The sequence below is a fragment of the Myxocyprinus asiaticus genome, chromosome 17 (genome assembly GCF_019703515.2).
Source record: "Myxocyprinus asiaticus isolate MX2 ecotype Aquarium Trade chromosome 17, UBuf_Myxa_2, whole genome shotgun sequence".
Classification (NCBI taxonomy): Eukaryota; Metazoa; Chordata; class Actinopteri; order Cypriniformes; family Catostomidae; genus Myxocyprinus; species Myxocyprinus asiaticus.
In genome coordinates, this window is record NC_059360.1 from 38,478,635 (window position 1) to 38,501,652 (window position 23,018).

General features: G+C 36.2%; 1 protein-coding gene across 5 annotated transcripts in view; it reads left to right on the forward strand.

The window, feature by feature from the left end:
* The window catches only part of LOC127454684 (neurexin-3a), a 444,655-nt gene that overhangs the window by 145,081 nt on the left and 276,556 nt on the right, over positions 1-23,018 (forward strand). For all 5 annotated transcript variants that reach the window (XR_007899593.1, XM_051722045.1, XM_051722042.1 and 2 more), the window contains exons 10-15: positions 5,935-6,138; positions 8,583-8,609; positions 13,212-13,331; positions 13,692-14,073; positions 17,758-17,948; positions 18,052-18,225. Coding sequence is in view for 4 of the 5 variants with exons in the window: in XM_051722045.1 (XP_051578005.1) it covers positions 5,935-6,138; positions 8,583-8,609; positions 13,212-13,331; positions 13,692-14,073; positions 17,758-17,948; positions 18,052-18,225 (1,098 nt within the window). In the remaining variant the exon portion in view is untranslated. The remainder of the gene's footprint in view (positions 1-5,934; positions 6,139-8,582; positions 8,610-13,211; positions 13,332-13,691; positions 14,074-17,757; positions 17,949-18,051; positions 18,226-23,018) is intronic.

The window sequence follows — 23,018 nt, forward strand, 5'->3', positions numbered from 1 at the left end:
ATTCAGCATGTTGATCCAACATAAAATTAGATCGATATTTTTTAAAACCTACAAATATACTGGTCTTCTCCTTACAATCCTCCAGAACAAAGTACTGAAAAACACACCACAAAGACAGTTAAAATATTAACATGTTCTTTATTTTTAAAAGTGTAGCAAAGTGCAACATGAGCAGTATGGGAAATGTCTCAAAGATAAATGACAGATTACATTTTTAAAAAGTACATTTCACAAAATTCACTTGTTTTATTCCACTGCCACCCTCGTGATTAATGCATCTCCAACATTAACAACACAAAACATTTTCACATGAACATCATTTGAATGTTTGATTCAGTACACGTTAAGTCTGATTGACAGCATTTGTGACAGTGCTGATTACCACAGAATATAATTGACTTGTTCCTTAAATCATCATGGTACAGTAAGGCACACACAATAGAAGTGAATGGTGCCTGTCATTAAACATTAAAACACACACTGTTTCAAAAGTATAGACTAAATGTAAACATTACATGTGTTAACATGTTGTAATCACTAACCGGATTACTATTACAGCATCGTGACAATCAAGTTGTAAGATTGGAAATAACTACAACCAAAAAGATTAGAAAGTGATTTTCATTACACTAATATCATGTTAACACGCATATTGTGTATATCTTTTGGCTATACTTTCGAAACAGTGAGTATTTTAAAGTGTATGGATTGGCCCCATCCACCGTTGTAATTTACTTGATGTAACTGTGATAACTTTTTTCAATTGGGATTTTTGTGGTAATCAACATTATACTGTTAAATGCTGTCAATTGAGCCTAACTTGTATTTAACCCAGAATACTCCTTTTAATATGGCACAGTTGAGCACATCCTAACAGTGTGCAACAAATGTGCAACAGTATGAAAGAAAAACTTAAGAAATTACAAGTCTTATTATAGCTTCATAGTGCAGAACTTTTCAGTGGAAGTGGAAACAGAATCAGAACAGCCATGTTCTTCCACTGTGTTCAAAGCAGACAAACTGTCCAATTAGTTGACAATGTCTGAACACAATTGACAGGCAACTGTAAAATTTAAATTATATATGTGTGTGTGTGTATATATATATATATATATATATATATATATATATATATATATATATATATATATATATATATACTGTATACAGTTGTGCTCAAAAGTTTGCATACCTTGTTTTGTTTTGTTTTGTTTTGTTTTATGATTGTGCCATTCTGTTATAACCTACAGTTGAATATGAATCACATAAGAAATAAAATAAATGTGTTTTGCCTGCTCACTCATTATTCAATTCTCAAATTTTTACCAATTCTCCAAGGGTATGCAAACTTTTGAGCACAACTGTATATATATATATATATATATATATATATATATATATATATATATATATATATATATATATATATATTGAATAGTTACCTCTGAATGCTTTCCTCCTATAGGATTCCAAAGGTTGCTGCACATCTTGTCTTGCTGTTATATGGAAAGATGGATATTCACATGTTGATAAAGTTAAGAGAAACAAATGAGAAAAACCATGAAAGGTTTAATATCAAACTACACTTAATGCATGTGTTAAACAACTGCATACAAACACAAACAAACACACACACACACAAAATGAAATAGGGGAGACCAGGACTAGATGTCACACGGGGAAGTTGTCACAGGGGCTAAAGTATATCTCAGTAACTAAGGGTTTGAGTAAAATGTCCAGTTACACAAATGTGTACCTTTTTTCTTTGTAATAACAGTTGTAATCTTCAATATAGAGTTCCGGTAGCCAATATTTTATGGTGCCTAAAAAAAAATGTACCCTGAAAAATATTCACTCAAGTAAAAAGTGAAAACTAACCGTCTTGCCTACTCATGCATACGGGAAAATGGCTCGCGAAAACGAGAAACTCTTTCACTCGCATGCCAGCTACCCCATGGATGCACATATACTTAGAAAATACTCATGCATTAAAGTCACTCAATGGATGATCATATACTTGTGAAATACACGGAGCATGCACATAGCCTATACTTAAGAAAAACTTACAAAGTCTGTGGATGTAAAAAGTGACCACCCACCCCCTTTCGTGCAAAACTAAAAATGTCGAAAATATGCAGTTTGTGAGAAAAAGCAATTTATCTTATTACGTTGTTGTTGTTGAGACAACTAATCATTTATTTCAGTGTATAGTCTAAAAAGTTGCCACGTTAACTTGTCCTGTCACAAACCTGGCCTAGCTGAACCGTCAGAGTTATATATCAGAGAAGTGAAGATAGCTTCACTTTGCTTCATTCTCATTTTCTGCAGTGTGTTTTAGCGAAAGATGCCAATAACCATCTATATTGCTGCTCACTGTGTCTCTGCTGCTGTTGTTATAATAACCACGCCTGAAACTCTTCGTACAGTAAATCAGGCTTTATGCGGCACCTCGTGTATAGCGAGGGAGAGAGATGCAACACACATGGAGCGGGAATGAAGCGTGTTCAGCGCTAGAGAAAAAGATCATATAGCGCTGAAAGATCTGCGCTATCTACGCCCCTTAGCACTTGTGGTCTGTACAGCTCAGTTGTTTTGATGCGCTGCTCACTAAAACTGTAGAAACATTAAGATAGGTTAACCGTGGAACCAAGGTCTGCTAATTGGTGACCACTGGTCTATAGTTTAGCTTCACATGTTGTGTTAAACAAGTAAAAATGCATTTTTGCCCCATACTGCTAAAAAGCCAGATCTGTAGACCTACTAAATTCCATACAGTCTGAATACACTTACTATATCCAGAGAGGAATATTGACAGTTGGGGAAATAAAATTGGTGCTACATCTCCAAGCATCTAACACACTAAAGTAAACTTTATATTTGATTTAGTGTATACTGGTAGGAGTAAGGATGTTAAAAAATAAATAAATTAAATGATTACACATTCTCACACAAGTTCAACATAGCCTCACAACTCGTAATAATTAATACGAAATAGCATAATCGCTATTTCATCAAATTAGAGCTGGCCTTCTATCCAACACTTTATTTTAAGAAAGGAAAGATTTGTGATTTCAGAAGTGCAGATGTACATTTTTATAGAGAAATAGCCAATTAATGTGCAGGTAACTATTTTAATTGTTAAAAATATTATAATTATTTTACTTTGAATATCTCGATCTTTATTTCTAGTGCCTTGATGTTAAATCGTTGACATTTCAGTTTGAGATCTCGTAGGTGCTCTCTACTACACTGCCCTGCAAAGCTAAAATGCTGTTAAAGCAAAACGGAAACGGAAAAACGGAAAAAAGGGCTTCAAAGTTTCTTGATTGTCCAGCCAAATGTGGATTATAAAACAGTCTCATTTTGTTTTCTATGAATCTGAGCTTTTTTAAACCAAAACAGTCTGTCACAGGACGGAACATAGTTTAATAGACTCAATTTCGGTCGTAACAAATTGTTGACAAGATCTGTACTTACTTGACTTTTCAGGGCAGTACAGAATTGTCCTCAGGATTAATTATCTACCTCTCCATGTAGTGATGTCACAATCTGCCCACCCCCCATTTCTAATCCTTGTTCTGGCAACAACACGGGCCGTCACTCTTGCCACATACTTGATGGCATGTTTCTGTCCATCCACATCAGCCCGCTACTCAATAACATTGATACAAAATCATTTTGATATGCTTTCACTCAGAGTTAATCATCAGATACTGTAGAGGTTAGTCCCACTTATCATTTTCTCTTTCTCGCTGTCTTCACTGATGGCAAGTTTGACCTCATTTTCTCTCTCCCACTCTCTCCTTGGTATGCTGGATGTAAAATTAGCATTGGCAGGGCCTTAGGCACGATTGAAAAGCAACTAATTGCACATAATAACATATTGATCACTGTGTAATTGTAGGGTTTGTCAACATTTTCTAGGTATCGCTATTTAGGATGCATGCTTCCAGAAAGGAGTTTTCACAGCTGAGGATTAAATGAGTATTTGCTGCTGCTAGCTTTATTATGGATCTTCTTTTGGAGATACTGTGTCATTGCATAAACCATTTCATTTAGCTGTATTATATTATGTAGTCTAATGTGTATTTTATTCATTTATGTATATTTAAATGCCAGTGTTTACAAAGTGCTTTACTGAAGAAATATACATTATACAATAGATCCAAACGTCATATGGAAATCTTTACATAATAACCTAGAACAGAATGTTTTAAGATTTAAAAAAGTATACTGTAAATATTTAAAGTTCTGCACTGTCATTGTTGAATGTAAACAAATTTGTGACACTAACCATGCTAACTCATAATGCTAACTATAATGGGTAAAGGATGGGCAAGGAGGAGACGGGAACTGGTAGAACAGTCAACGTAAACTTTAATGATAGAAATGAACTTAAAACAACATAAAACACATAGACACACACACACACACACACACTGCGACCGTGTGTATCTCTCTCAAACTGGTGCCCCCAGCTTGTCTTTATCCCCTCTCCTGGCTGATTAGGTGACTCAGCACCGGCAATGCACCCTCACAGCCTGACCATGCCCTCCTCCTCATCACACTCCTCCACCGCCCGATTCAGGCCAGGGGATACCTCTGGCATGACATACTCCCCTCCCATCCTGTTGCCTTTCCAGCCGTCCTTCTGCCTGCAGGTCTTCCCCGCCTCTCTGGAGCCCTGGGAGAGACAAGGAGAGGGAGAGGGGAGAGGGAAAGAGCGAGGGGGAGAGACAGAGAAGAGAGAGAGAGAAAAACACGCTCGCCGGTCCCCGGACACACCGTCGCCTGGTCCTCGGCCACTCCTCCGCCCGCTGGCAGACGACAGCCCCTTCTCCCCTGGTGGATGGCAGCGAGTCCTCCGACCCCTGGAAGATGGAATGGCTCCTCCCCTTCCTGGCGGTTGGCAGCGGTTCCTCCAACTCCCAGCGGCCGGCAGCGATTCATCCGTCCCGGGTTTTGGCACCAGTGTAACGGGTTCAGGACGGACAAGGAGGAGGCGGGAACCGGCAGAACAGTCAACCTAAACTTTAATGACAGAAATGAACTTAAAACGACATAAAACACATAGACGCACACACACACATTGGCCGCGTGTGTCTCTCACTCTGTCTCTCTCGAACTGGCGCCCCCGGCTCATCTTTATCCCCCTCCCGGCTGATTAGGTAACTCAGCGCCGGCCGTGCACCCTCACGGCCCGGCCACACCCTCCTCCTTGTCACACTAACATATAATCTTAGATGATTATCGCCTACCTGTAATCCTGCATAGACACAGTAGTGAAGCTTTGATTTTTTTGTCTTTATTGTCTTCATGTTTCATACACCTTATTTTCACAAAGCAGACATTTTATGCCCTACTGGCTTTTCTAATACAGTACTTTCATATGGAGTTTCTTCTGGCCCACGGTGCATTGAATGACAGTTACTGTACATGCTCGAGCTGGAGAGAGAGGGCATCTCTGCATCCATCAGCCCCATCTTAGTGGTGTGCTTTGGTTGGGTACTTGTGTGGCAGATTACTAAATGTGCAGATGTGTTCAACATTTCCCATGGCAGGAGAGATCTGTTTATTTATCTGTTGAGCCAGCTAATCATTATCAGTGAATAATGGCAAAATTCTGGGCATTTTGGTCTAAATTTTGGTATAAAATATTCAATAAATTTCTGAAAAATATTTGTAAGGTTTGTAAAAAGTCATGTAATGCATTGCTTGTTTTTAAAATCTTGCCATGCAAGTTTTTGGACAAAATCCGAAACATTTGGACTCGACCAAATAGGCCAAGTCTTTTTTTTTTTTTTTTTTTCAAATTAAGAGCATGTTTTGTCCTCTCAAAATGTTTGCTTTGGCTTAGTGCAGGGGACAGATTTTCAAAGCTTGCTTTTACATCTCACTACTCTATAGACATGTCTTGTTTTCTTTTGTCTGCAGAGGCATCCATCCTAAGCTATGATGGGAGCATGTATATGAAAGTGGTGATGCCAACAGTGATGCACACTGAAGCTGAGGACGTGTCCCTTCGCTTTATGTCTCAGCGGGCATACGGCCTGCTCATGGCCACCACCTCCCGTGACTCTGCCGATACTCTTCGGCTGGAGCTGGACGGAAGTCGTGTCAAACTCACGGTCAACTTAGGTATTGTATACAACCTCCTCCTCCTTCAGGATGCATCTCTTTCTATCCCTCTTTCTCCCTGTCCATCATTCCAGCCCCACCTTCCCCTGCCTCTACGTACATCATTACAGTCATTAATAAGATATATTAAGATGTTGTTTTATTGTTTGCTTTATTTGCATGGTTCACCAGACATTTGATTAAGTTCAGTTTGAATTGATTGTTTTCTTAACTTAGAAAGAAATTAACATCTTGAATTTAACTCAGATTTCAGCTATTAATTGATAAGGGTTGGGCGGTTAAAGACAAAACACTTGAGTTAAAGACAATAGACTTAAAACAGTAAAATTTGAAATAAAATAAAATAGTTCAGACTCTAAATTCTGATTGGACAATCGATGCCATCGTAAAATAGTCGATGTATGCAAACCTGTGACCGCACTTCGGTTGAATTCTACATTTATTCAGCCAGTTGCTATGTTGCAACAGTAAATGACTAAACATTCTTTTTTTCCTTGACTTTCTTGTATTTTTGCACTGCTGCATTTTTCTCTGTTGCGCTCACATGTAAATAACGTAAAGCAGCCCTAGCCACTAATAGTTATGCAAATATATCTACTGCTTTATAAACGGTATACAGTAGCAACATCTCTACCAGTTGACACATTTCTAATGTTGCATGGCATATAGTATCGTCACACCGCCCTGTCCTAATTGACACAATGATTGGTGCATCTTTTAAATATACTGACCATGATCATTGTCATAGTGATGACAAAAAGTCCTTTGAGACAGTCACAGCACTGCCTAACAGATCCTTTTACTTTGATATCGATTTCTGAAAAGATGGGTAATTACTTTTTACGATTAGAGACACAAGTGTTGTGACTTTCTGATTGTCAACTTAACACTAATTCTTGTCATCTTCTCTACTTGATCATGTCTTCAATAACTCTTTTCAAACCTCATTTTCTGTCACAATTCTGTTCGTATCACATTTGTGCTTTGGTTGTCATTTCCTTTCTGTTACATCACTTCCATTTAACCACCATCACACCTCTTCCTCCCGTTCTATGACACACATCCTCCATGCTTTGTCAAAAGATGGTATTCACCCCTTCAAAGGCCTTTAGCCTGCGGCCCGGTCGGCAAACAGCCCGAGAACAGAGCTCTCAGCTTCACCTGCAGCTGGTAGCACCTCTCAATCCTCAACCCAGCACCATTACTGTTAGACGAGAGATGAGAGACCCTAACAGGTCATTAAGTCACTGTGTCATCATTAAAGCAAGTGACATAACAGCCTGAGGTTTTACAGTAACACTGATAATCTGTGACAGCACAGCCATAGTAGAGATAAACATAGCCCACACACTGTAAAGGTACTGTCCTGAAAGAGACGAGAATGTCTTGTCACTGCATGCACAAAGAAATCTGCTGTACGATTTGACAGTCTTGCAGCCTTAAACCATACATTAACTGTATAAATACAGTATGTATATCATTAGAGGTATGCACAGGACTGTCCTCTAAAATACCAGATTATTTTACCATTAGGACATTTAAGACGTCTACAACTATGCTTTTACAAACAAATCGAGACTATAGTATTATTTGTAATGACTTATTTGAGTGGTACAGTGTGAAATAAATCTTGTTGGAGGTACAGAGGCCACTGCATGGTGCTGGTGCTTATTGGATCGAGGCTGTTTGCTCCCACTTTTCTGTTGCGGTTGACGACACATGGTAAATCCAGCCACAAAGAGCACAACCCAGAGCATAGTGCCATTCAAAATTAGACAGCAGGTTAATAGTTTTCACTGTATTACAATTTAAGAGACAGTAAATTAGCCTGTTTGCATATTTGGTTCCTTTAAATCTAGTCAATCAATATTTAGGATATTGTTTTGATATTTCAAGCTGAAAATGCCCCATCACCAACATTTTGCTAAATATAATAAAGCTATTATAGCATATTTAGCTAATGAGTTGGTGTGATTTCAATGGGGCAGAATCTCAAATATATTTACTAAAAAAATAAAAGCTCAGGGTTGAAAAATCATTGTGGTTGGTGAGCTCCAAGCGGCCATTTTATAACTTAATAGTATTTGTCGGTTCCTACTGAACCCATATCATTTGAAATCTAAACATAATCAAAAAGGATTAAATTGCTGATTCCTAAATGTGTAAAATGTGTAACAGAATCAGTAAAAAAAAAATAAATAAATAAAAAAAAAATATTCATAGCTATGATTATTTACAGTATGTCTGTCTACTTTGACAATTGCAGCTAAACCAATGATATTGTTATACAGCCTTTACATTAAATGGTTTTGTATAATAAAAAATAAATGGCCGCCTCTTTGCATGTGGACGTCCCCGGAAGGGTGGAATTATTGTTTTTGGATGTCTGCAGCTGTAACCTTGAAGGATGCAATTTCATCTGTCATTTATTCTCCCCCATCTAGACTGTATCAGGATAAACTGTAACTCCAGTAAGTTAACACTCAAATTTTGCTCCTAATGATTCTCTTGTTGAAAGGAATGTCTTGAGTCTTGTACCTTTTTCTCCATTAAGTCAAGGAGAGTTTGCATTTAGTGAAAGGGTCAGTTGATGAATCTCTCCAATCAGGATTACTGATTCGTAAATGGTGGTGACTTAATAATCATGGCTTGTTTTTGATGGCCTATAATTTACCTGTCATGTGGAGTTATTTCCTACCCTGTTAGCATCAAACTAAGAAATGGCTTGAAGGTCTTAATGTGTACTTTAAACATTGGAGGTATCTTCTAAAGTTCTAGTTTAGGTACAGTAATTACTGCATTTAGTCTGGAATGCAAGGTTTAGTGTAGCTCATTGCATGCATACATATTCAATATTTTGTGCATGCTGAAATATACTGTATGTGTAAATATTTATTTTAAGAGAAGCCTTTTTGTGATGCAGCAACTACAGTTTATGATTCTATATTTAAACACCTTATAAAGTCACCACATATCAAATGTGTTTTCTAAAATTAGACATATTGGTAAATATTAATTTCAGGGTATTATTATGATATGATGTGATATGTTTTTGTCATGTTTCTTTGTTTGTTCATATGTTTGCTGGCTTGGTTGTTTTTGTTTAACCCCTCCTTGGTCTTAACGATCAAGTCCCTACTTTGTCCTTAAGGGTCAAATTGACTATGTTCAAATTCAAAAGCTTGTAATAAAGGCTCTGTTTGCTCTATCTCTCTACTTTTGGTCTTAAATCGTTCTTCTAGGTGCCAGCTAACACTAGATTTTTTTTCTCTATCACCTTCTATCAAAATATACAGAGCTGAAAGGCAGGGGGTGCCTCAAATCCACCCATAGACATCTAGTCTTTTTTAAGAAGCCTCACCATAAAATTGTAGAAAAGGTCAAAATGTTATTATAAGAACAGTCATACTCGAAATTTCACACACACAGACACCCACAAACATTCATTGACAACAAATGCAAACACAAAAATGCAAAAAAAAAAAATATATTATAAACAAATTGTCTTTTGAATATGTTCCTGAATATTCATGATAAAATGTTATACATCATTGCAAACCTCAGGTTCTTAGCTTTCAAATGACACCAATATCACACGGGGCACCCAAAAAAGACTGGATGTCTATAGGCGGAGTCACAAATCACGTTTGGGGTGCCCCCTGCTTTTCAGATCTGTATGTTGTGATAGAAAGTGATCTGTATGTTGTGATAAATGTTTTTTATTTTATTTTATTTATTTTTTTAGTGTTTGCTGCCATCTATTGGAATGATCTAAGACTAAAAGTAGGGAGATAGAGCAAACAGAGCATTTATTACAAACTTTTGAAGCTTTTTTTTAACAAGATTTTTGAAGCCGTGTTGAGGCATCCCCTGCCTATCAGAACTGTACATTGGAATAGAAGGTGATAGAGAAAAAAATATTTTTTCTAGTGTTAGCTGGCACCTAGACGAACGATTTAAGTCCTAAAGTAAAGAGGTAGAGCAAACAGAGCCTGTATTATAAGCTTTTGAATTTGAAAAAAAGGTCATGTTGACACTTATGGACAATGTAGGGACTTTTTTTTTCAGGTTCAGATCACAAAGTTAAGTTGATGTAAATCAGTGTTAAAAATTCAAAAGGGTCAAATTGACCCATAAGACCAAGGAAGGTTTAAGTAAAACGACTGCCAATTTTTTTAATAATATATATTATTTGAAGCTTGCAAGGAAACTCTTTTTAACTGGAGCATATATGATCGCTATGGTTAAAGATATTAAAAGAAAAGGATATCAGTTCAGGCATATCATGTGGTTCTGAGAACAGGGGTACAGAAATATCCTTTTTCAATACTACAATTAATTTAGCTATGATATTTCAATTACAGTGTACTGTTAGTAGAGAAATCAAGTGTCCGCTTTTACTCATAAATAGGTATTGACTTCTATCAATGACAATATTCTGACATGCAAAAATAGTCCAATTAAAAAGAAAATGGGTGGGGGTATACACAATTGGAGAGATTTAATTATGTTCTCTGCATTTGTTCACAACAAATAAAACCACTAACTATAATTTTTCTTCTTGGAAAGGTAAGAATGTACACCTTTCAGACTGTATCTCATTGCTTCTGAGCTGACTTTTGTAGATTTTCATATTTAACTGCAATTAAATGCATTACCATTTACATTTTTGCATGCCTATGTTGGATATTAGAAGATGTATGTTACGGTACACACCTACATGTATACATGAAAATTATTGTAAATGACTTGGATGACTTACGGAACTTGGTATTGCTTCAGAGTTGTTTGCACATTTGTTTTCTATAATTTGTGACCTCTAAAACAATCTGGTGGTCTGGCAATACATAGGTTGCAAATTGAATTCCAGGTGATCCGTATCCTTACAATAACTGTACAGTAACTTACTCTAGATATAAATTGTTTCTGCATGGTGGTGTACTAGGGAGTCTGTGCCTTATGTAAATGTGGTAAAGTGAAGGTCTGCTTAATTGCAAGTAATCAAGTGAATAGACAAGTGATCCACAAACACATCTCCACCAAAATTAACCGACCAAGTGGTACACAGCTTATCATATCGCACATCATGCAAGATTAGTCTCACATCCCTTTACCTCCTCCAGTTCAAGCTTTCCATCACTCAGATTAATGTCACTAATTGTATGACATGCTTATCAGAGTTATTAGTTCTCAAGTGCCTATTACAAAACCTGCATATTTTAAAAGCATTGAGGTGCAGGTTATTAACTGGAGGGCAGTGGTCTCTGCAAGAGTGTTTAATATTGTTGGATGTGCATGTGAAACACAGTGATTTTTGAAATGCGAGATCACTCTGACAGATGCACTTTCAAAGCTAGAAAATACTGCAGCCCTTGAAAATATCATAATTGTTTTCAAAGGTTACAGTTTGCAATTGACCTTTAATACAGTAGTTGTAGTGTGAAACATTTACAGTTTTCCTAAGACATTGTGTTTTTTGGGAATTATGAAAAGGACCATGTTAACATTACAGAACAAATCTCTCTAAATTACATTAACAGTGCAAAAATGTGATTATACAGTAGGTCACAATGCACAAGGTGTTGGTTTTAGCATTGTATCAGCTTAAGGATGATCCAGTAGATATACATAATTTAATAAACTGTCCAAACAGTGTCACTGTTGGCAGATATTGCACTTCTAAGTATGTCAGTCAAAACGTATTTACTGTATGTCAGTGTTGATATGGCGGAAGGTATTATTCTATATGAGGAACACAGGTAGGTAGTACAATTTCCAAAGAGCAGAGAGATTTCAAAAGATGTTGGGCTCTGAGCTAAATCCAAAACACCTCACCTGAACTCACCTTTTTGACCGTTCAGCTCCTCAACTGTATTAAAGGTACACTACGGAGATTTTTTTTGTTACATTTTTCATGAGAAATTAACAAAATACCATTATTGAGTCAGTACATAAACTTTTTTTTTTTTTTTTTAAATCAGTGTTTTAAACAGCATTCTTGACTCCACTCCAGTCACTCCAGTAAGTCTACAATAATGATTTATATTCAGGTCTGGCTACAATTTTCTACATACTTGCTCAGACAACATGTTTTTGTAATATATCTGTCTTGTAGGATTTTCTTCTTACTATCAGTGACTCATGATGTGGTCAGATCCACTCTGATATGGTGATCACAGGAAACATGGGTATATCGAAGCACAACTGACAGAGAAAACAAAACAATGTTCCTCTTCCTATAACTTGCAATTTTGAATTACGTAGTGTACCTTTAAGTCAGTAAAAAAATATATATTTCTATCTTGTAAATTAATTCTCATTTCAGTTATTTGAAACGGGTGTGATTTACCTGTCTAATAAAAGCAGAGAAAGTAATTTGTCTGTATTAGGGAATATTGTTTAGACATTAGAATTTGCAACTATTATCGACTCTGTCCTTGAGCGGTGTATCAAGACCTTTTATGAGTAAAAGCCATTTTACCTCAGGGATAAGCTAAGAAATAATAGCTGTGAAAGACAAAGAGAACATAGAATTTAACTTGGTTTTTTTATTTATGTATTTTTTTTATTTTTATTTTTTTATGTTTTTGTATAATAATTCAATAACATCTGAACCAAACCTCTGCTTTCCATTTTGTGTTTATCATATCGGCTTTTTTTATTTATAGAGATACCATACTAAAAATACACTGTAAAAAGTAAAAACATGAAGTTCTTACCTTCAAAAAATATTTCTACCTGATCTGACCCTGAATAATTACTTTTGTTGGTATACCCTTTTGTAGTCAGGTTGATTCAGTCATATTACTTTATATTTTTGGCTTCAATCAAACCCGTTAATTAAGATTTTACCACGTAAAGCACATTTGTTAGGTTACCTGACAAAACAGTTTTTACAGAGTAGGTAAGCAATTTAATTAATTTGTTTTAGGGATTGATAAATATGCCTTGCATAGTTGGCAGCATTTTTATAATCTTTGTAATCTTAATTTTTCGCTTTTACACATTGAAAGCAAAGGTTTGGTCAAAGACAATTCAGGTTGCAATTAACGTTTCATGACCGTCGTTCTCAGGCAAAGGACCAGAGACACTGTATGCCGGACAAAAGCTCAATGATAATGAATGGCATACTGTGCGTGTGATCCGGAGAGGCAAAAGCTACAAGCTAATGGTTGACGATGACGTAGCAGAAGGTACTATTATTGATCTTCAGTCTGAAAGACAAGTTTCTCAGTGAATGGTGATGGGTTATTTTATGTGAGCATCTATAATTTATTATGGAATTATGGACCCTACTGCAATGTTTCATTTCAATAAAATCCATACTCTTCAGGTTCATTTTTGTCTTTGCATAATGTAGGACTCACCCTGTGTACCCAGTAGTGGAGTTGCCTGTTTGAGTAGCTCTTTAAAAAGTCATTGACTTGCTCCTTGAATAAGAATTTTGGTATATGATATAGTTTTCTTGCTGAACAGCAGTGTAATATTTTGTGAGGGTGTAGTATAGCAGCAATTTTTTCTTGTTTTCCCTCCCAACCTGCTGTGACTTTTAGGTCAGATGGTGGGCGACCACACCCGGTTAGAGTTCCACAACATTGAGACGGGTGTGATGACAGAACGCCGTTTCATCTCCATGATTCCCTCCAGCTTCATTGGTCACCTGCAGAGCCTCAAATTCAATGGCATGCTCTACATCGACCTGTGCAAGAACGGTGACATCGACTACTGCGAGCTCAATGCCCGTTTCGGCATGCGTTCCATCATTGCAGACCCCGTGACATTCAAATCCAAGAACAGTTACCTAAGTCTTGCCACATTGCAGGCTTACACATCCATGCACCTTTTCTTCCAGTTCAAAACGACCTCTCCAGATGGATTTATCCTGTTCAACAGTGGAGATGGAAGCGATTTTATCGCTGTAGAGCTGGTGAAAGGGTAAGCCTGTTAATGAAAGAAGAGCTCACTCAGTTACAGTTTCTTTTTACAGTTGTGGCCAAAAATATTGGCACCCTTGGTAAATATGAGCAAAGAAGGCTGTGAAAAATATGTCTTTATTGTTTATCCTTTTGATCTTTCATTCAAAATATTCACAAAAATCTATTCTCTAGTCTATTGGATATCAAACAATTGCAAACACAACACAAGTTTTATCAAAAAACATATTTTTGTCAAATATACTGTATGTGTGGCATGATTATTGGCACCCTTTTATTCAATACTTTGTGCAACCTCCCTTTGCCAAGATAACAGCTCTGAGTCTTCTCCTAAAATGCCTAATGAGGTTGGAGAACACATGGGATCTGAGAGTGTTTGCTGCCAAAATGCTCTATTTTTGTTTAATCTGACCATAGAACATAGTCCCATTTCAAGTTCCAGTAGAGTCTGGCAAACTGAAGTTTGAGCTTGTTGTTGGATAAGCGCAGAGACTTTTTTCTTGAAACCCTCCCAAACAACTTGTGGTGATGTAGGTGACATCTGATTGTAGTTTTGTGGACTTTCTGAACCCAAGACCCAGCAGATTTCTGCAATTCTCCAGCTGTGATCCTTGGAGAATTTTTGGCCACTCAAACCATCCTCCTCACCATGTGTTGAGACAATATAGACACATGTCCTCTTCCAGGCAGATTCTTAACATCTCCTGTTGATTGGAACTTCTTAATTATTGCCCTGATGGTGGATATGGGCATTTTCAATGCTTAAGCTATTTTCTTAAAGCCACTTCCCATTTCGTGAAGCTCAACAACAACTTGCTGCACATCATAACTTTATTCTTTGGTCTTACCCATTGTGATGGATGACTAAGGGAAATTGGCCTGTGGGTTACATCATATTTATACCCATGTGAAACAATTTCATGTTCCTAGTCACCCAGGTGTACTAAAAAATGTAAAATATGAATGGGAATATACTTCAGATATATTTTACTCATAATAATTTTAGGGGTGCCAATAATTGTGGCAAACGTGTTTTGGAGGGAAAAAAAAGAAAAAACAAATTAATTACGAGATTTTTTTTACCCCCTTTCATTTAGTTTACTTCAATTAAAGGTTAGATTGTTTTTGTATATTTTGAATGAAAGATCAAAAGGATAAACAATAAAGACATATTTTTCACAGCATTCTTTGCTCATGTTTACCAAGGGTGCCAAAATTTTTGGTGACTGGATTTGATTTGCCAAAGTCTTCTTGGTTTGTTCTAGCATGGAACATTAAAAAAAAAATTTTTTTTTAACATTGTAAAAAGTAAAAAGTAAACAGAATTAGACTGATGTCACTGTGAATTCGACAACAGTTGGTTAAAAGCTATTTTGCTGAAATCAGGGTGGCATACCAAAATTCAAATCACTGTACTCCAGTGACCGAAGCTGGAGTGTGTGGGCATGGGCATGTGCGAGCTCCAGTTCCTTGGTGAAATGTCCACATATTTGGCGCCAATAGCGAGTATTATTTTTAGTTGTAAATTATGTAATACAGTCAAAAGGAATGCATATTTTATTATCGCTACCTCCTACTGTAACTCAAACCCCAACCCTAAACCTAACCATCAGTTGAGTAAAAAATTTAATTTTAGAACGAAAATGCAACCTGTGAATCAGGCTCATCATTGTAATCGTGATTAATTCCTGTTTTCCATGAGACCAGAAACCAGGTTGCTTGAACAACGTACTAGAAGGAAATGCGTGTTCATGCTTAAATCCATGCAAAAAAAATGTCTGATGGGGCATGGCGCTTGTCAGTAATTTGGCTGAATGGGGTTGATTTCAGGGTGTATGAACTTTCAGAAGCAGCATGCCGTTTTCCGTGTGATTGTGTTGGAAAAACAGTATATTCAGTTGTTTTCCGATTTATGTCTGTGAAGTAATTGATGCCTACCTGTATTATATCTGAATGGAGAGATATTCTGATCACAAAATCTACTCACATTTAACACTAATATCAAATTTTTGTACAAGTGTTCATGGAGAATGCAGCACTATTATATAAATGAGCTGTCACATTTTTGATGGCCAGTCTAATGTTGTGGTGTTTTACCCACCCCTAAATGTTGCATAATGACAAAATTAACTGTGGTTGGTGGCTAAATATGTTAGTCAGATGGTCTCTTCCTCTCTAAGTGGGCAGTTCTTGGCCAAAATAAGCTACTAACCTACATTTCACCTAGCATTTACTTGATCATAAAACAAAGAAATGGTTATTATTTCAGTCATTCAGTACATTTACATGCACTTTGATTAAAAGTTCGATTTCAGATGGACTAAATAAAAAATGAGTCTTCCATTACGTTTACATGCACTTCAGAGTTTGATTTCAGATGGAATAAAACAGTAATATGTATTTTTAAATGTATTATTTATGTATTTTTTTACTGAAATCGCACAGTGCGGCTTTTGCGAAGTCGCACTAACAGACATAGATAATGTGATTGTAGCTCTGCTTCGTCCAGAATGTTTACACGTCAATCGGACCACAATTGGCCTCAACGTTTTGCACATAATCTGAAAGACAGAGGTGATGCACAATGTGTATTTAACACTTCCACAGCTGACGTCCTTCAAATATTTAATTACGCACTGTGTCATGTATCCACACTTTTCCTGACCAACCATTGGGCAGCACCATGATGATTCTGATTGCCCCTGGACTTTATTCTGGTTCCATTCTCCATAATAAGCAATGTAAAAACTACCAAAACGAGCAATCCAGAAGGAGAACAACAACCATTTTAAGTGTTAATTGGCGTAAAAGTGAGTTGAGGCTCAACTTGCAATGATGGCTGGCATAACAACTCAAAGTAGTTAATGATATTAATGTAACTAACTTTGGGCAATATTTTCATGTCATCGATCCAATCGGGTGAAGCACTGTCAAAAGATGGTCATCTTTGTGTGTCAGTAGATCAATATGATTAATTAATAACAATACTAATAAGTTTGTTTTGTATAGCACCTTTCCAAAGCTCAAAGATGCTGTACAGAAATTAAACATTAAACAGAGAAACATATAAGAAATATACATTACAAAACAATGAAAAATGGAGAGAATCAAAGCATATTTCAAGCAGATGACAAGGACACGAGCCAATAGTCTCAAAGAGGCTGATAGAGAAATCAGTCACAAAGCAGGGGATGCACTGCATACAGCTCATTTACACTGCCTCATTATTACGAATAAGCTGCCTTTATTTATATCGACTTGCTTGACGGAATGGAATACATAATAGGATGCAGATGGCACAACAACCGGAAAAGAACCTCCAAATTAAATTGCACTTGACCCAGCCTATTAGTGCTTTGTACGCACAATTTCGCCACATGCGCCTAGACTTAGTGCATGTTTGCACGAAAATATCAAAACTTCATGACCATGCCCACTGACTTTGCGAGTATAACGTATCTCATAACATTGTGCTTAAGGCATAGCACTCTTAAAATAGGGCCTGAAGACTGTAGCTTGACTATGCAAAAAACCTGGTTTGGTGCAATACAGGTAACTGTAAATGTACTGATTGAGTCTCTCATCTTATTAATAAAACATCTAAAGGTCTGAGAACAATTATGGAATATAAGCTTTGAAATCAGACTCACCTTGTAAGCTGGTCTTTCACACTTTTGTCTTATAGGTACATACATTATGTGTTTGATCTTGGAAATGGCCCCAATGTAATCAAAGGCAACAGTGAAAGAGCTCTCCATGACAACCAGTGGCATAATGTTGTTATAACTAGAGACAACAGTAACATTCACACACTGAAAGTCGATGCCAAGGCAGTGAGCCAAGTTGTCAACGGTGCAAAAAATCTGGACTTAAAAGGTACGTGAACCAACTCAAATTCATATACCTGCATTCCCTCAATCAGAAGGTAGGTGAATATGATGTGAACACTGCGGGGTCTATATTACCTCTGTTTACTTAGGTGACCTCTACATTGCTGGATTGGGACCCAACATGTACAACAACTTACCGAAACTGGTAGCCTCCAGGGATGGCTTCAAGGGTTGTTTGGCATCTGTGGACCTGAATGGTCGCCTTCCTGACCTCATAAACGACGCCCTGTTCCGCAGCGGTCAGATCGAGCGAGGATGTGAAGGTACACCCTCTTACAACTCTAGCTCAAGGAGCCCGTTCTTTCTCATGAATGCAAACAGTAGTTCCATCTCCACCTCACTGACCCATCACACCATCTTTCTCACCCTGCTTGTCACATCTTTTGCCCATCCAGCTCTTTGTTAAGCCCACTGGCTGCTTAATAGTTTTGTTGGCCATATTGGTCATGCTAGGATCAGCCAAGTCGTTGTTTGTACCAATTAGTATGACACTGTTACAAACATATTTTATGAAGGAATATTTATGTAGCAGTATTTTGAATTGAAATGGAATTCAGATAGAACTTTTGAAACTCAAAACATCATTTTATCTGATGGGATTTTGACCTTAAACCATAAAAAAATAAAAAATAAATGGGCAGCTGTTGGGTAATTATGGAGAATGTGTTATGTGAATGTTATCCGCAGTTCTTGTTTGAAATTAGATTTTTAAATGTAGAGTTTACTTGTAAAAGAAATGATTTGTAATTAGTAAAATGTATTAGATAGATTTGAATGTGAGTTAAAGGAATATTCCGGGTTCAACAGAAGTTAAGCTCAGTCGACGGCATTTGTGGCATAAAGTTGATTACCACAAACATTTATTTTGACTTTTCCCTCCTTTTCTTTAAAAAAAGAAAGCAAAAATGGGGCACTTACAATGAAAGCAAATGGGGGCCAATCCGTAAACATTAAAATACTCTGTTTCAAAAGTATAGCCACAAGACGTAAACAATATGTGTGTTAACATGATCTGAGTGTGATAAAATTGCATGCTTATCTTTTCTGTGTAAAGTTATAGCCAATTTTACAACTTTGTTGCCTAAAACCCTAAAACAACCATAAAATAACTATTTAAACAACTTTACAGCTCAAATAATACACATTTGAACAGAATAGTTAATGTAAGTGCTTTTATAAAATTATAAGTTTCACATTTCTGCCTTTAAGCACTAAAAAATTGGCCCCATTCACTTCCTTTGTACGTGCCTCACTGTAACCTCGTTTTTTGCTTTTTTTTTTTTTTTTTTTTTAATGAACAGGAGGGACGAGTCAAAATATTTTTTTATTGTAATTAAAATTATGCTAAAAATGTTGTTGATTGAGCTAACGTCTGTTGAACCTGGAATATTCCTTTAAATAGATATATTATTAGCATATTGTACATAATTACATAATACAAGTCTTTGTGCATTTGATTTTATATATAATAGTTGTTATTTAATTACATATCAGAGTAGTCTTACAGTGCTGTATATCAGTACAAAGAAAGAGCGAATTAAATTCTTAAGTAAATGGAAATGTACCAAAAAATGACTGTATTTTTGGAATGATGAACTACATAGAATTTGACAGTTTGGGTGTCAATAAATTGAAACTACAGTTTTCAATATGGTGACCACAAGGTCGTAGAGCTGAACAGCTTTTAAACTTCAGTCATAGCAAATGGTTTTATGTTAAATGCCAAACATGTTCTAAAGATCTGAGCATGGATCACTTGTAAACCACACAAGAATTTTCCTTTACTGACTCATTGCTAATATCCATTCTATTTTGGACATGATATCTCTGCCATTGTGCATGCTAATATATTTGTTTTCTGTACATTTAAATGTTGTGTAGGCTTGCAATTTTTTCTTCTTTTTTTGTCTGAATCACTTTTTTGTTCTCAGTGTTCTGTTATTCTTCATTTTATTTATTATAGAAATGTCTTGTTTTAGTAAAACTTTGTGTACAAACATTTCTATGACTTGTCCATCCTTCACAAAATTAATTGTCCATCATGACTTCATTACTCATCACATCTCAATGTTGTGTTTCAGTGATTTTGAGTTCATGTTACTTTTACATTTTGCTGAACCAGTTTAAGAATAAAATTGAATCAACTGAATTTGTTTGGTCTTTTGTTGTATCATCTTCACGTTTTGTTGCTTGACTGTATGAGAGTCTGTTAACTCTGCTTGTTACTGGTATACTGATGTCTGTGATTGGAAACAGTAGAAGCATTACAGAAGACAAAAATACTGAGATCTGGTGTATGAACACCACAGGCCTTAATATATGTGAAAATTACTTTCCTTTAAACTAATGCACATTTACTGCTTTGACGTCCATGTAGGCACAGACCTATTCACAGTGAGCAATTGCGCAATTTAAAACATGCAGTTTATAACATCACCGTTTGTCAGCAAATAAAATTAAACTTTTAAATTTAAAGTCTGGGACTTTAGAGCCTGGATCCATTAAGATGTGATTTCTGTACATCCACATCAAAATAGCTGCCTGGCTTCACTGTAAAAGAAATGTTCCAGGTAAAAAAAAGTTCTATCAACAGCATTTGTGAAATGTTGTCAATCACCACAGAAAATTATTCTTAAAATGTATTGTGTGGTGTGTCCAAATTACTTATTGTTCTTTTTCTTCTTCTTATATAGCAATATTAAAGAAGTCATCAAGACTTTGAAATAACACAAATGGAAGTATGGGAATTATGTAGTGACCAAAAAAAATTAACAGACCAAACTATCTTATATTTTAACTAACTAAAGTAGCCACCATTTGTCTAGAATAAACTCTGCACAGTTTGGGCATTATCTCAAACAACTTTATGAGGTGCATGTGCTGTACAATTCATATTTGCCTAAAAAATTAAGTCAAGCATACTGTTAAAGCATAAGTCTGTAGGTCAAAAGGTTTTCAAGATCACAAGAATTTAGTCAAGTGTTTTCAAACTTTTGACTGGTAGTAGTTTAATTATCCAAAAAGACTGATTACATAGAGCAAATTCCACCAGAGAAATGTGTCTCTACAACATCCAGAAGTTCATCCGCCTGGAACAGTAACAAGTAAAATAATGACTTAGACAGTTTTGCTGTTCAAATAGCAAACATTGCATGTAATAATTAAAACAGGCACAAAAATAAGCACATTTCTGCTTTTAAACCCTTCGGAATTCCTGTCCCTTTAGACTTAAATTGAAAGTACAGTACTGTAAACAATTTAGTTCACCCAAAAATGAAAACTTTCTCATCATTTACTCAGATGTGTATGACTTTCTTTCTTTTGCTGAACACAAAGATTTTTAGAAGAATATTTTAGCTCCGTAGGTCCCTACAATGCAAGTGAATGGAGACCAAAATGTTGATTTTAGTTTATTTAACTTTTCAATTCACATAAAGGCAGCTTAAAAGTAATCCATAAGACTCCAGTGGCTAAGTCCATATCTTCAGAAGTGATATGATAGGTGTGGGTGAGGAAACAGATCAATATTTAAGTCATTTTTTACTGTCAATCCCACTTTCACTTTCACATAATTATTTTCTTCTTGGCGATTTGCATTCTTCGTGCATATCAACACCTACTGGGCAAGGCAGAGAATTTATGGTAAAAACGGACTTAAATATTGATCTGTTTCTCACCCACACTTATCTACGGAACCCCTTAGAGGACAGGACGGGAATTGTTTTTCTGAAATAGTTTTGCGTGCCCTCACAATAGTTTGTGTTCCAAGAAACAGATCAGTCCGTTTTTACCATAAATTCTCCACCTTGCCCAGTGGTGGAGATGACTTAAATATTGATCTGTTTCTTCACCCACACCTATCATATCACTTCTGAAGATATGGACTTAGCCACTGGAGTCTTATGGATTACTTTTAAGCTGCCTTTATGTGGTTTTAGAGCTTCAACATTTTGGTCTCCATTCACTTGCATTGTATGGACCTACAGAGCTGGAATATTCTTCTAAAAATCTTTGTGTTCAGCAAAAGAAAGAAAGTCATACACATCTGAGTAAATGATGAGAAAGTTTTCATTTTTGGGTGAACTAAATGTGTTTACAGTACTGTACTTTCAATTTAAGTCTAAAGGGACAGGAATTCCGAAGGGTTTAAAAGCAGAAATGTGCTTATTTTTGTGCCTGTTTTAATTATTACATGCAACATTTGCTGTTTGAACAGCAAAACTGTCTAAGTCATTATTTTACTTGTTACTGTTCCAGGCGGATGAACTTCTGGATGTTGTAGAGACACATTTCTCTGGTGGAATTTGCTCTATGTAAACAGTCCTTTTTTTTTTTTTTTTTTTTGATAATTAAACTACTACCAGTCAAAAGTCTGAAAACACTTGACTAAATTCTTGTGATCTTGAAAACATTTTGACCTACAGACTTATGCTTTAACAGTATGCTTGACTTTATTTTTTTAGACAAATATAAATTGTACAGCACATGCACCTCATAAAGTTGTTTGAGAGAATGTCCAGACTGTGCAGAGCTTATTCTAGACAAGTGATTCTTATTTTGAATATGTCATACTTTTTACACAGCTAGAGACACATCCAACACCATCTAAATTCAGCTCCTCATTTCATACATGAATAGGACAACTTTGTGTGTGTGTGTGTTTACGTTTATCTCTCCCGCACAGCATCCAAAAGTGAACGTGAGTAGGTTTTTATGTTCACAGAGAAGCATGAAAACATATCTCTGTATGTTCTTAGTACAACTGTAAGCCGTGTGTGGAATGGCTACACAATGGCAACAGAATCTCTGCTGGTTCATAACGCAATGAATGCGCCCTTTTGCTGTAATGAAGCTTTTCATCCACCAGATGGCAAAGATGCACCAGTGCTTAGGAAGGCAAAGGCTCGATTACATGCTGCAGTAATGCTGCATTGTTTTTTTTTTTTTTGTTTTTTAACAGAATGCAAGATCATTATGTGTCACTCCTAACTGCTTGCCTCACATAATCGTAACAATTATTATTATTATTATTTTTTTTTTTTATGATTTACGTAAA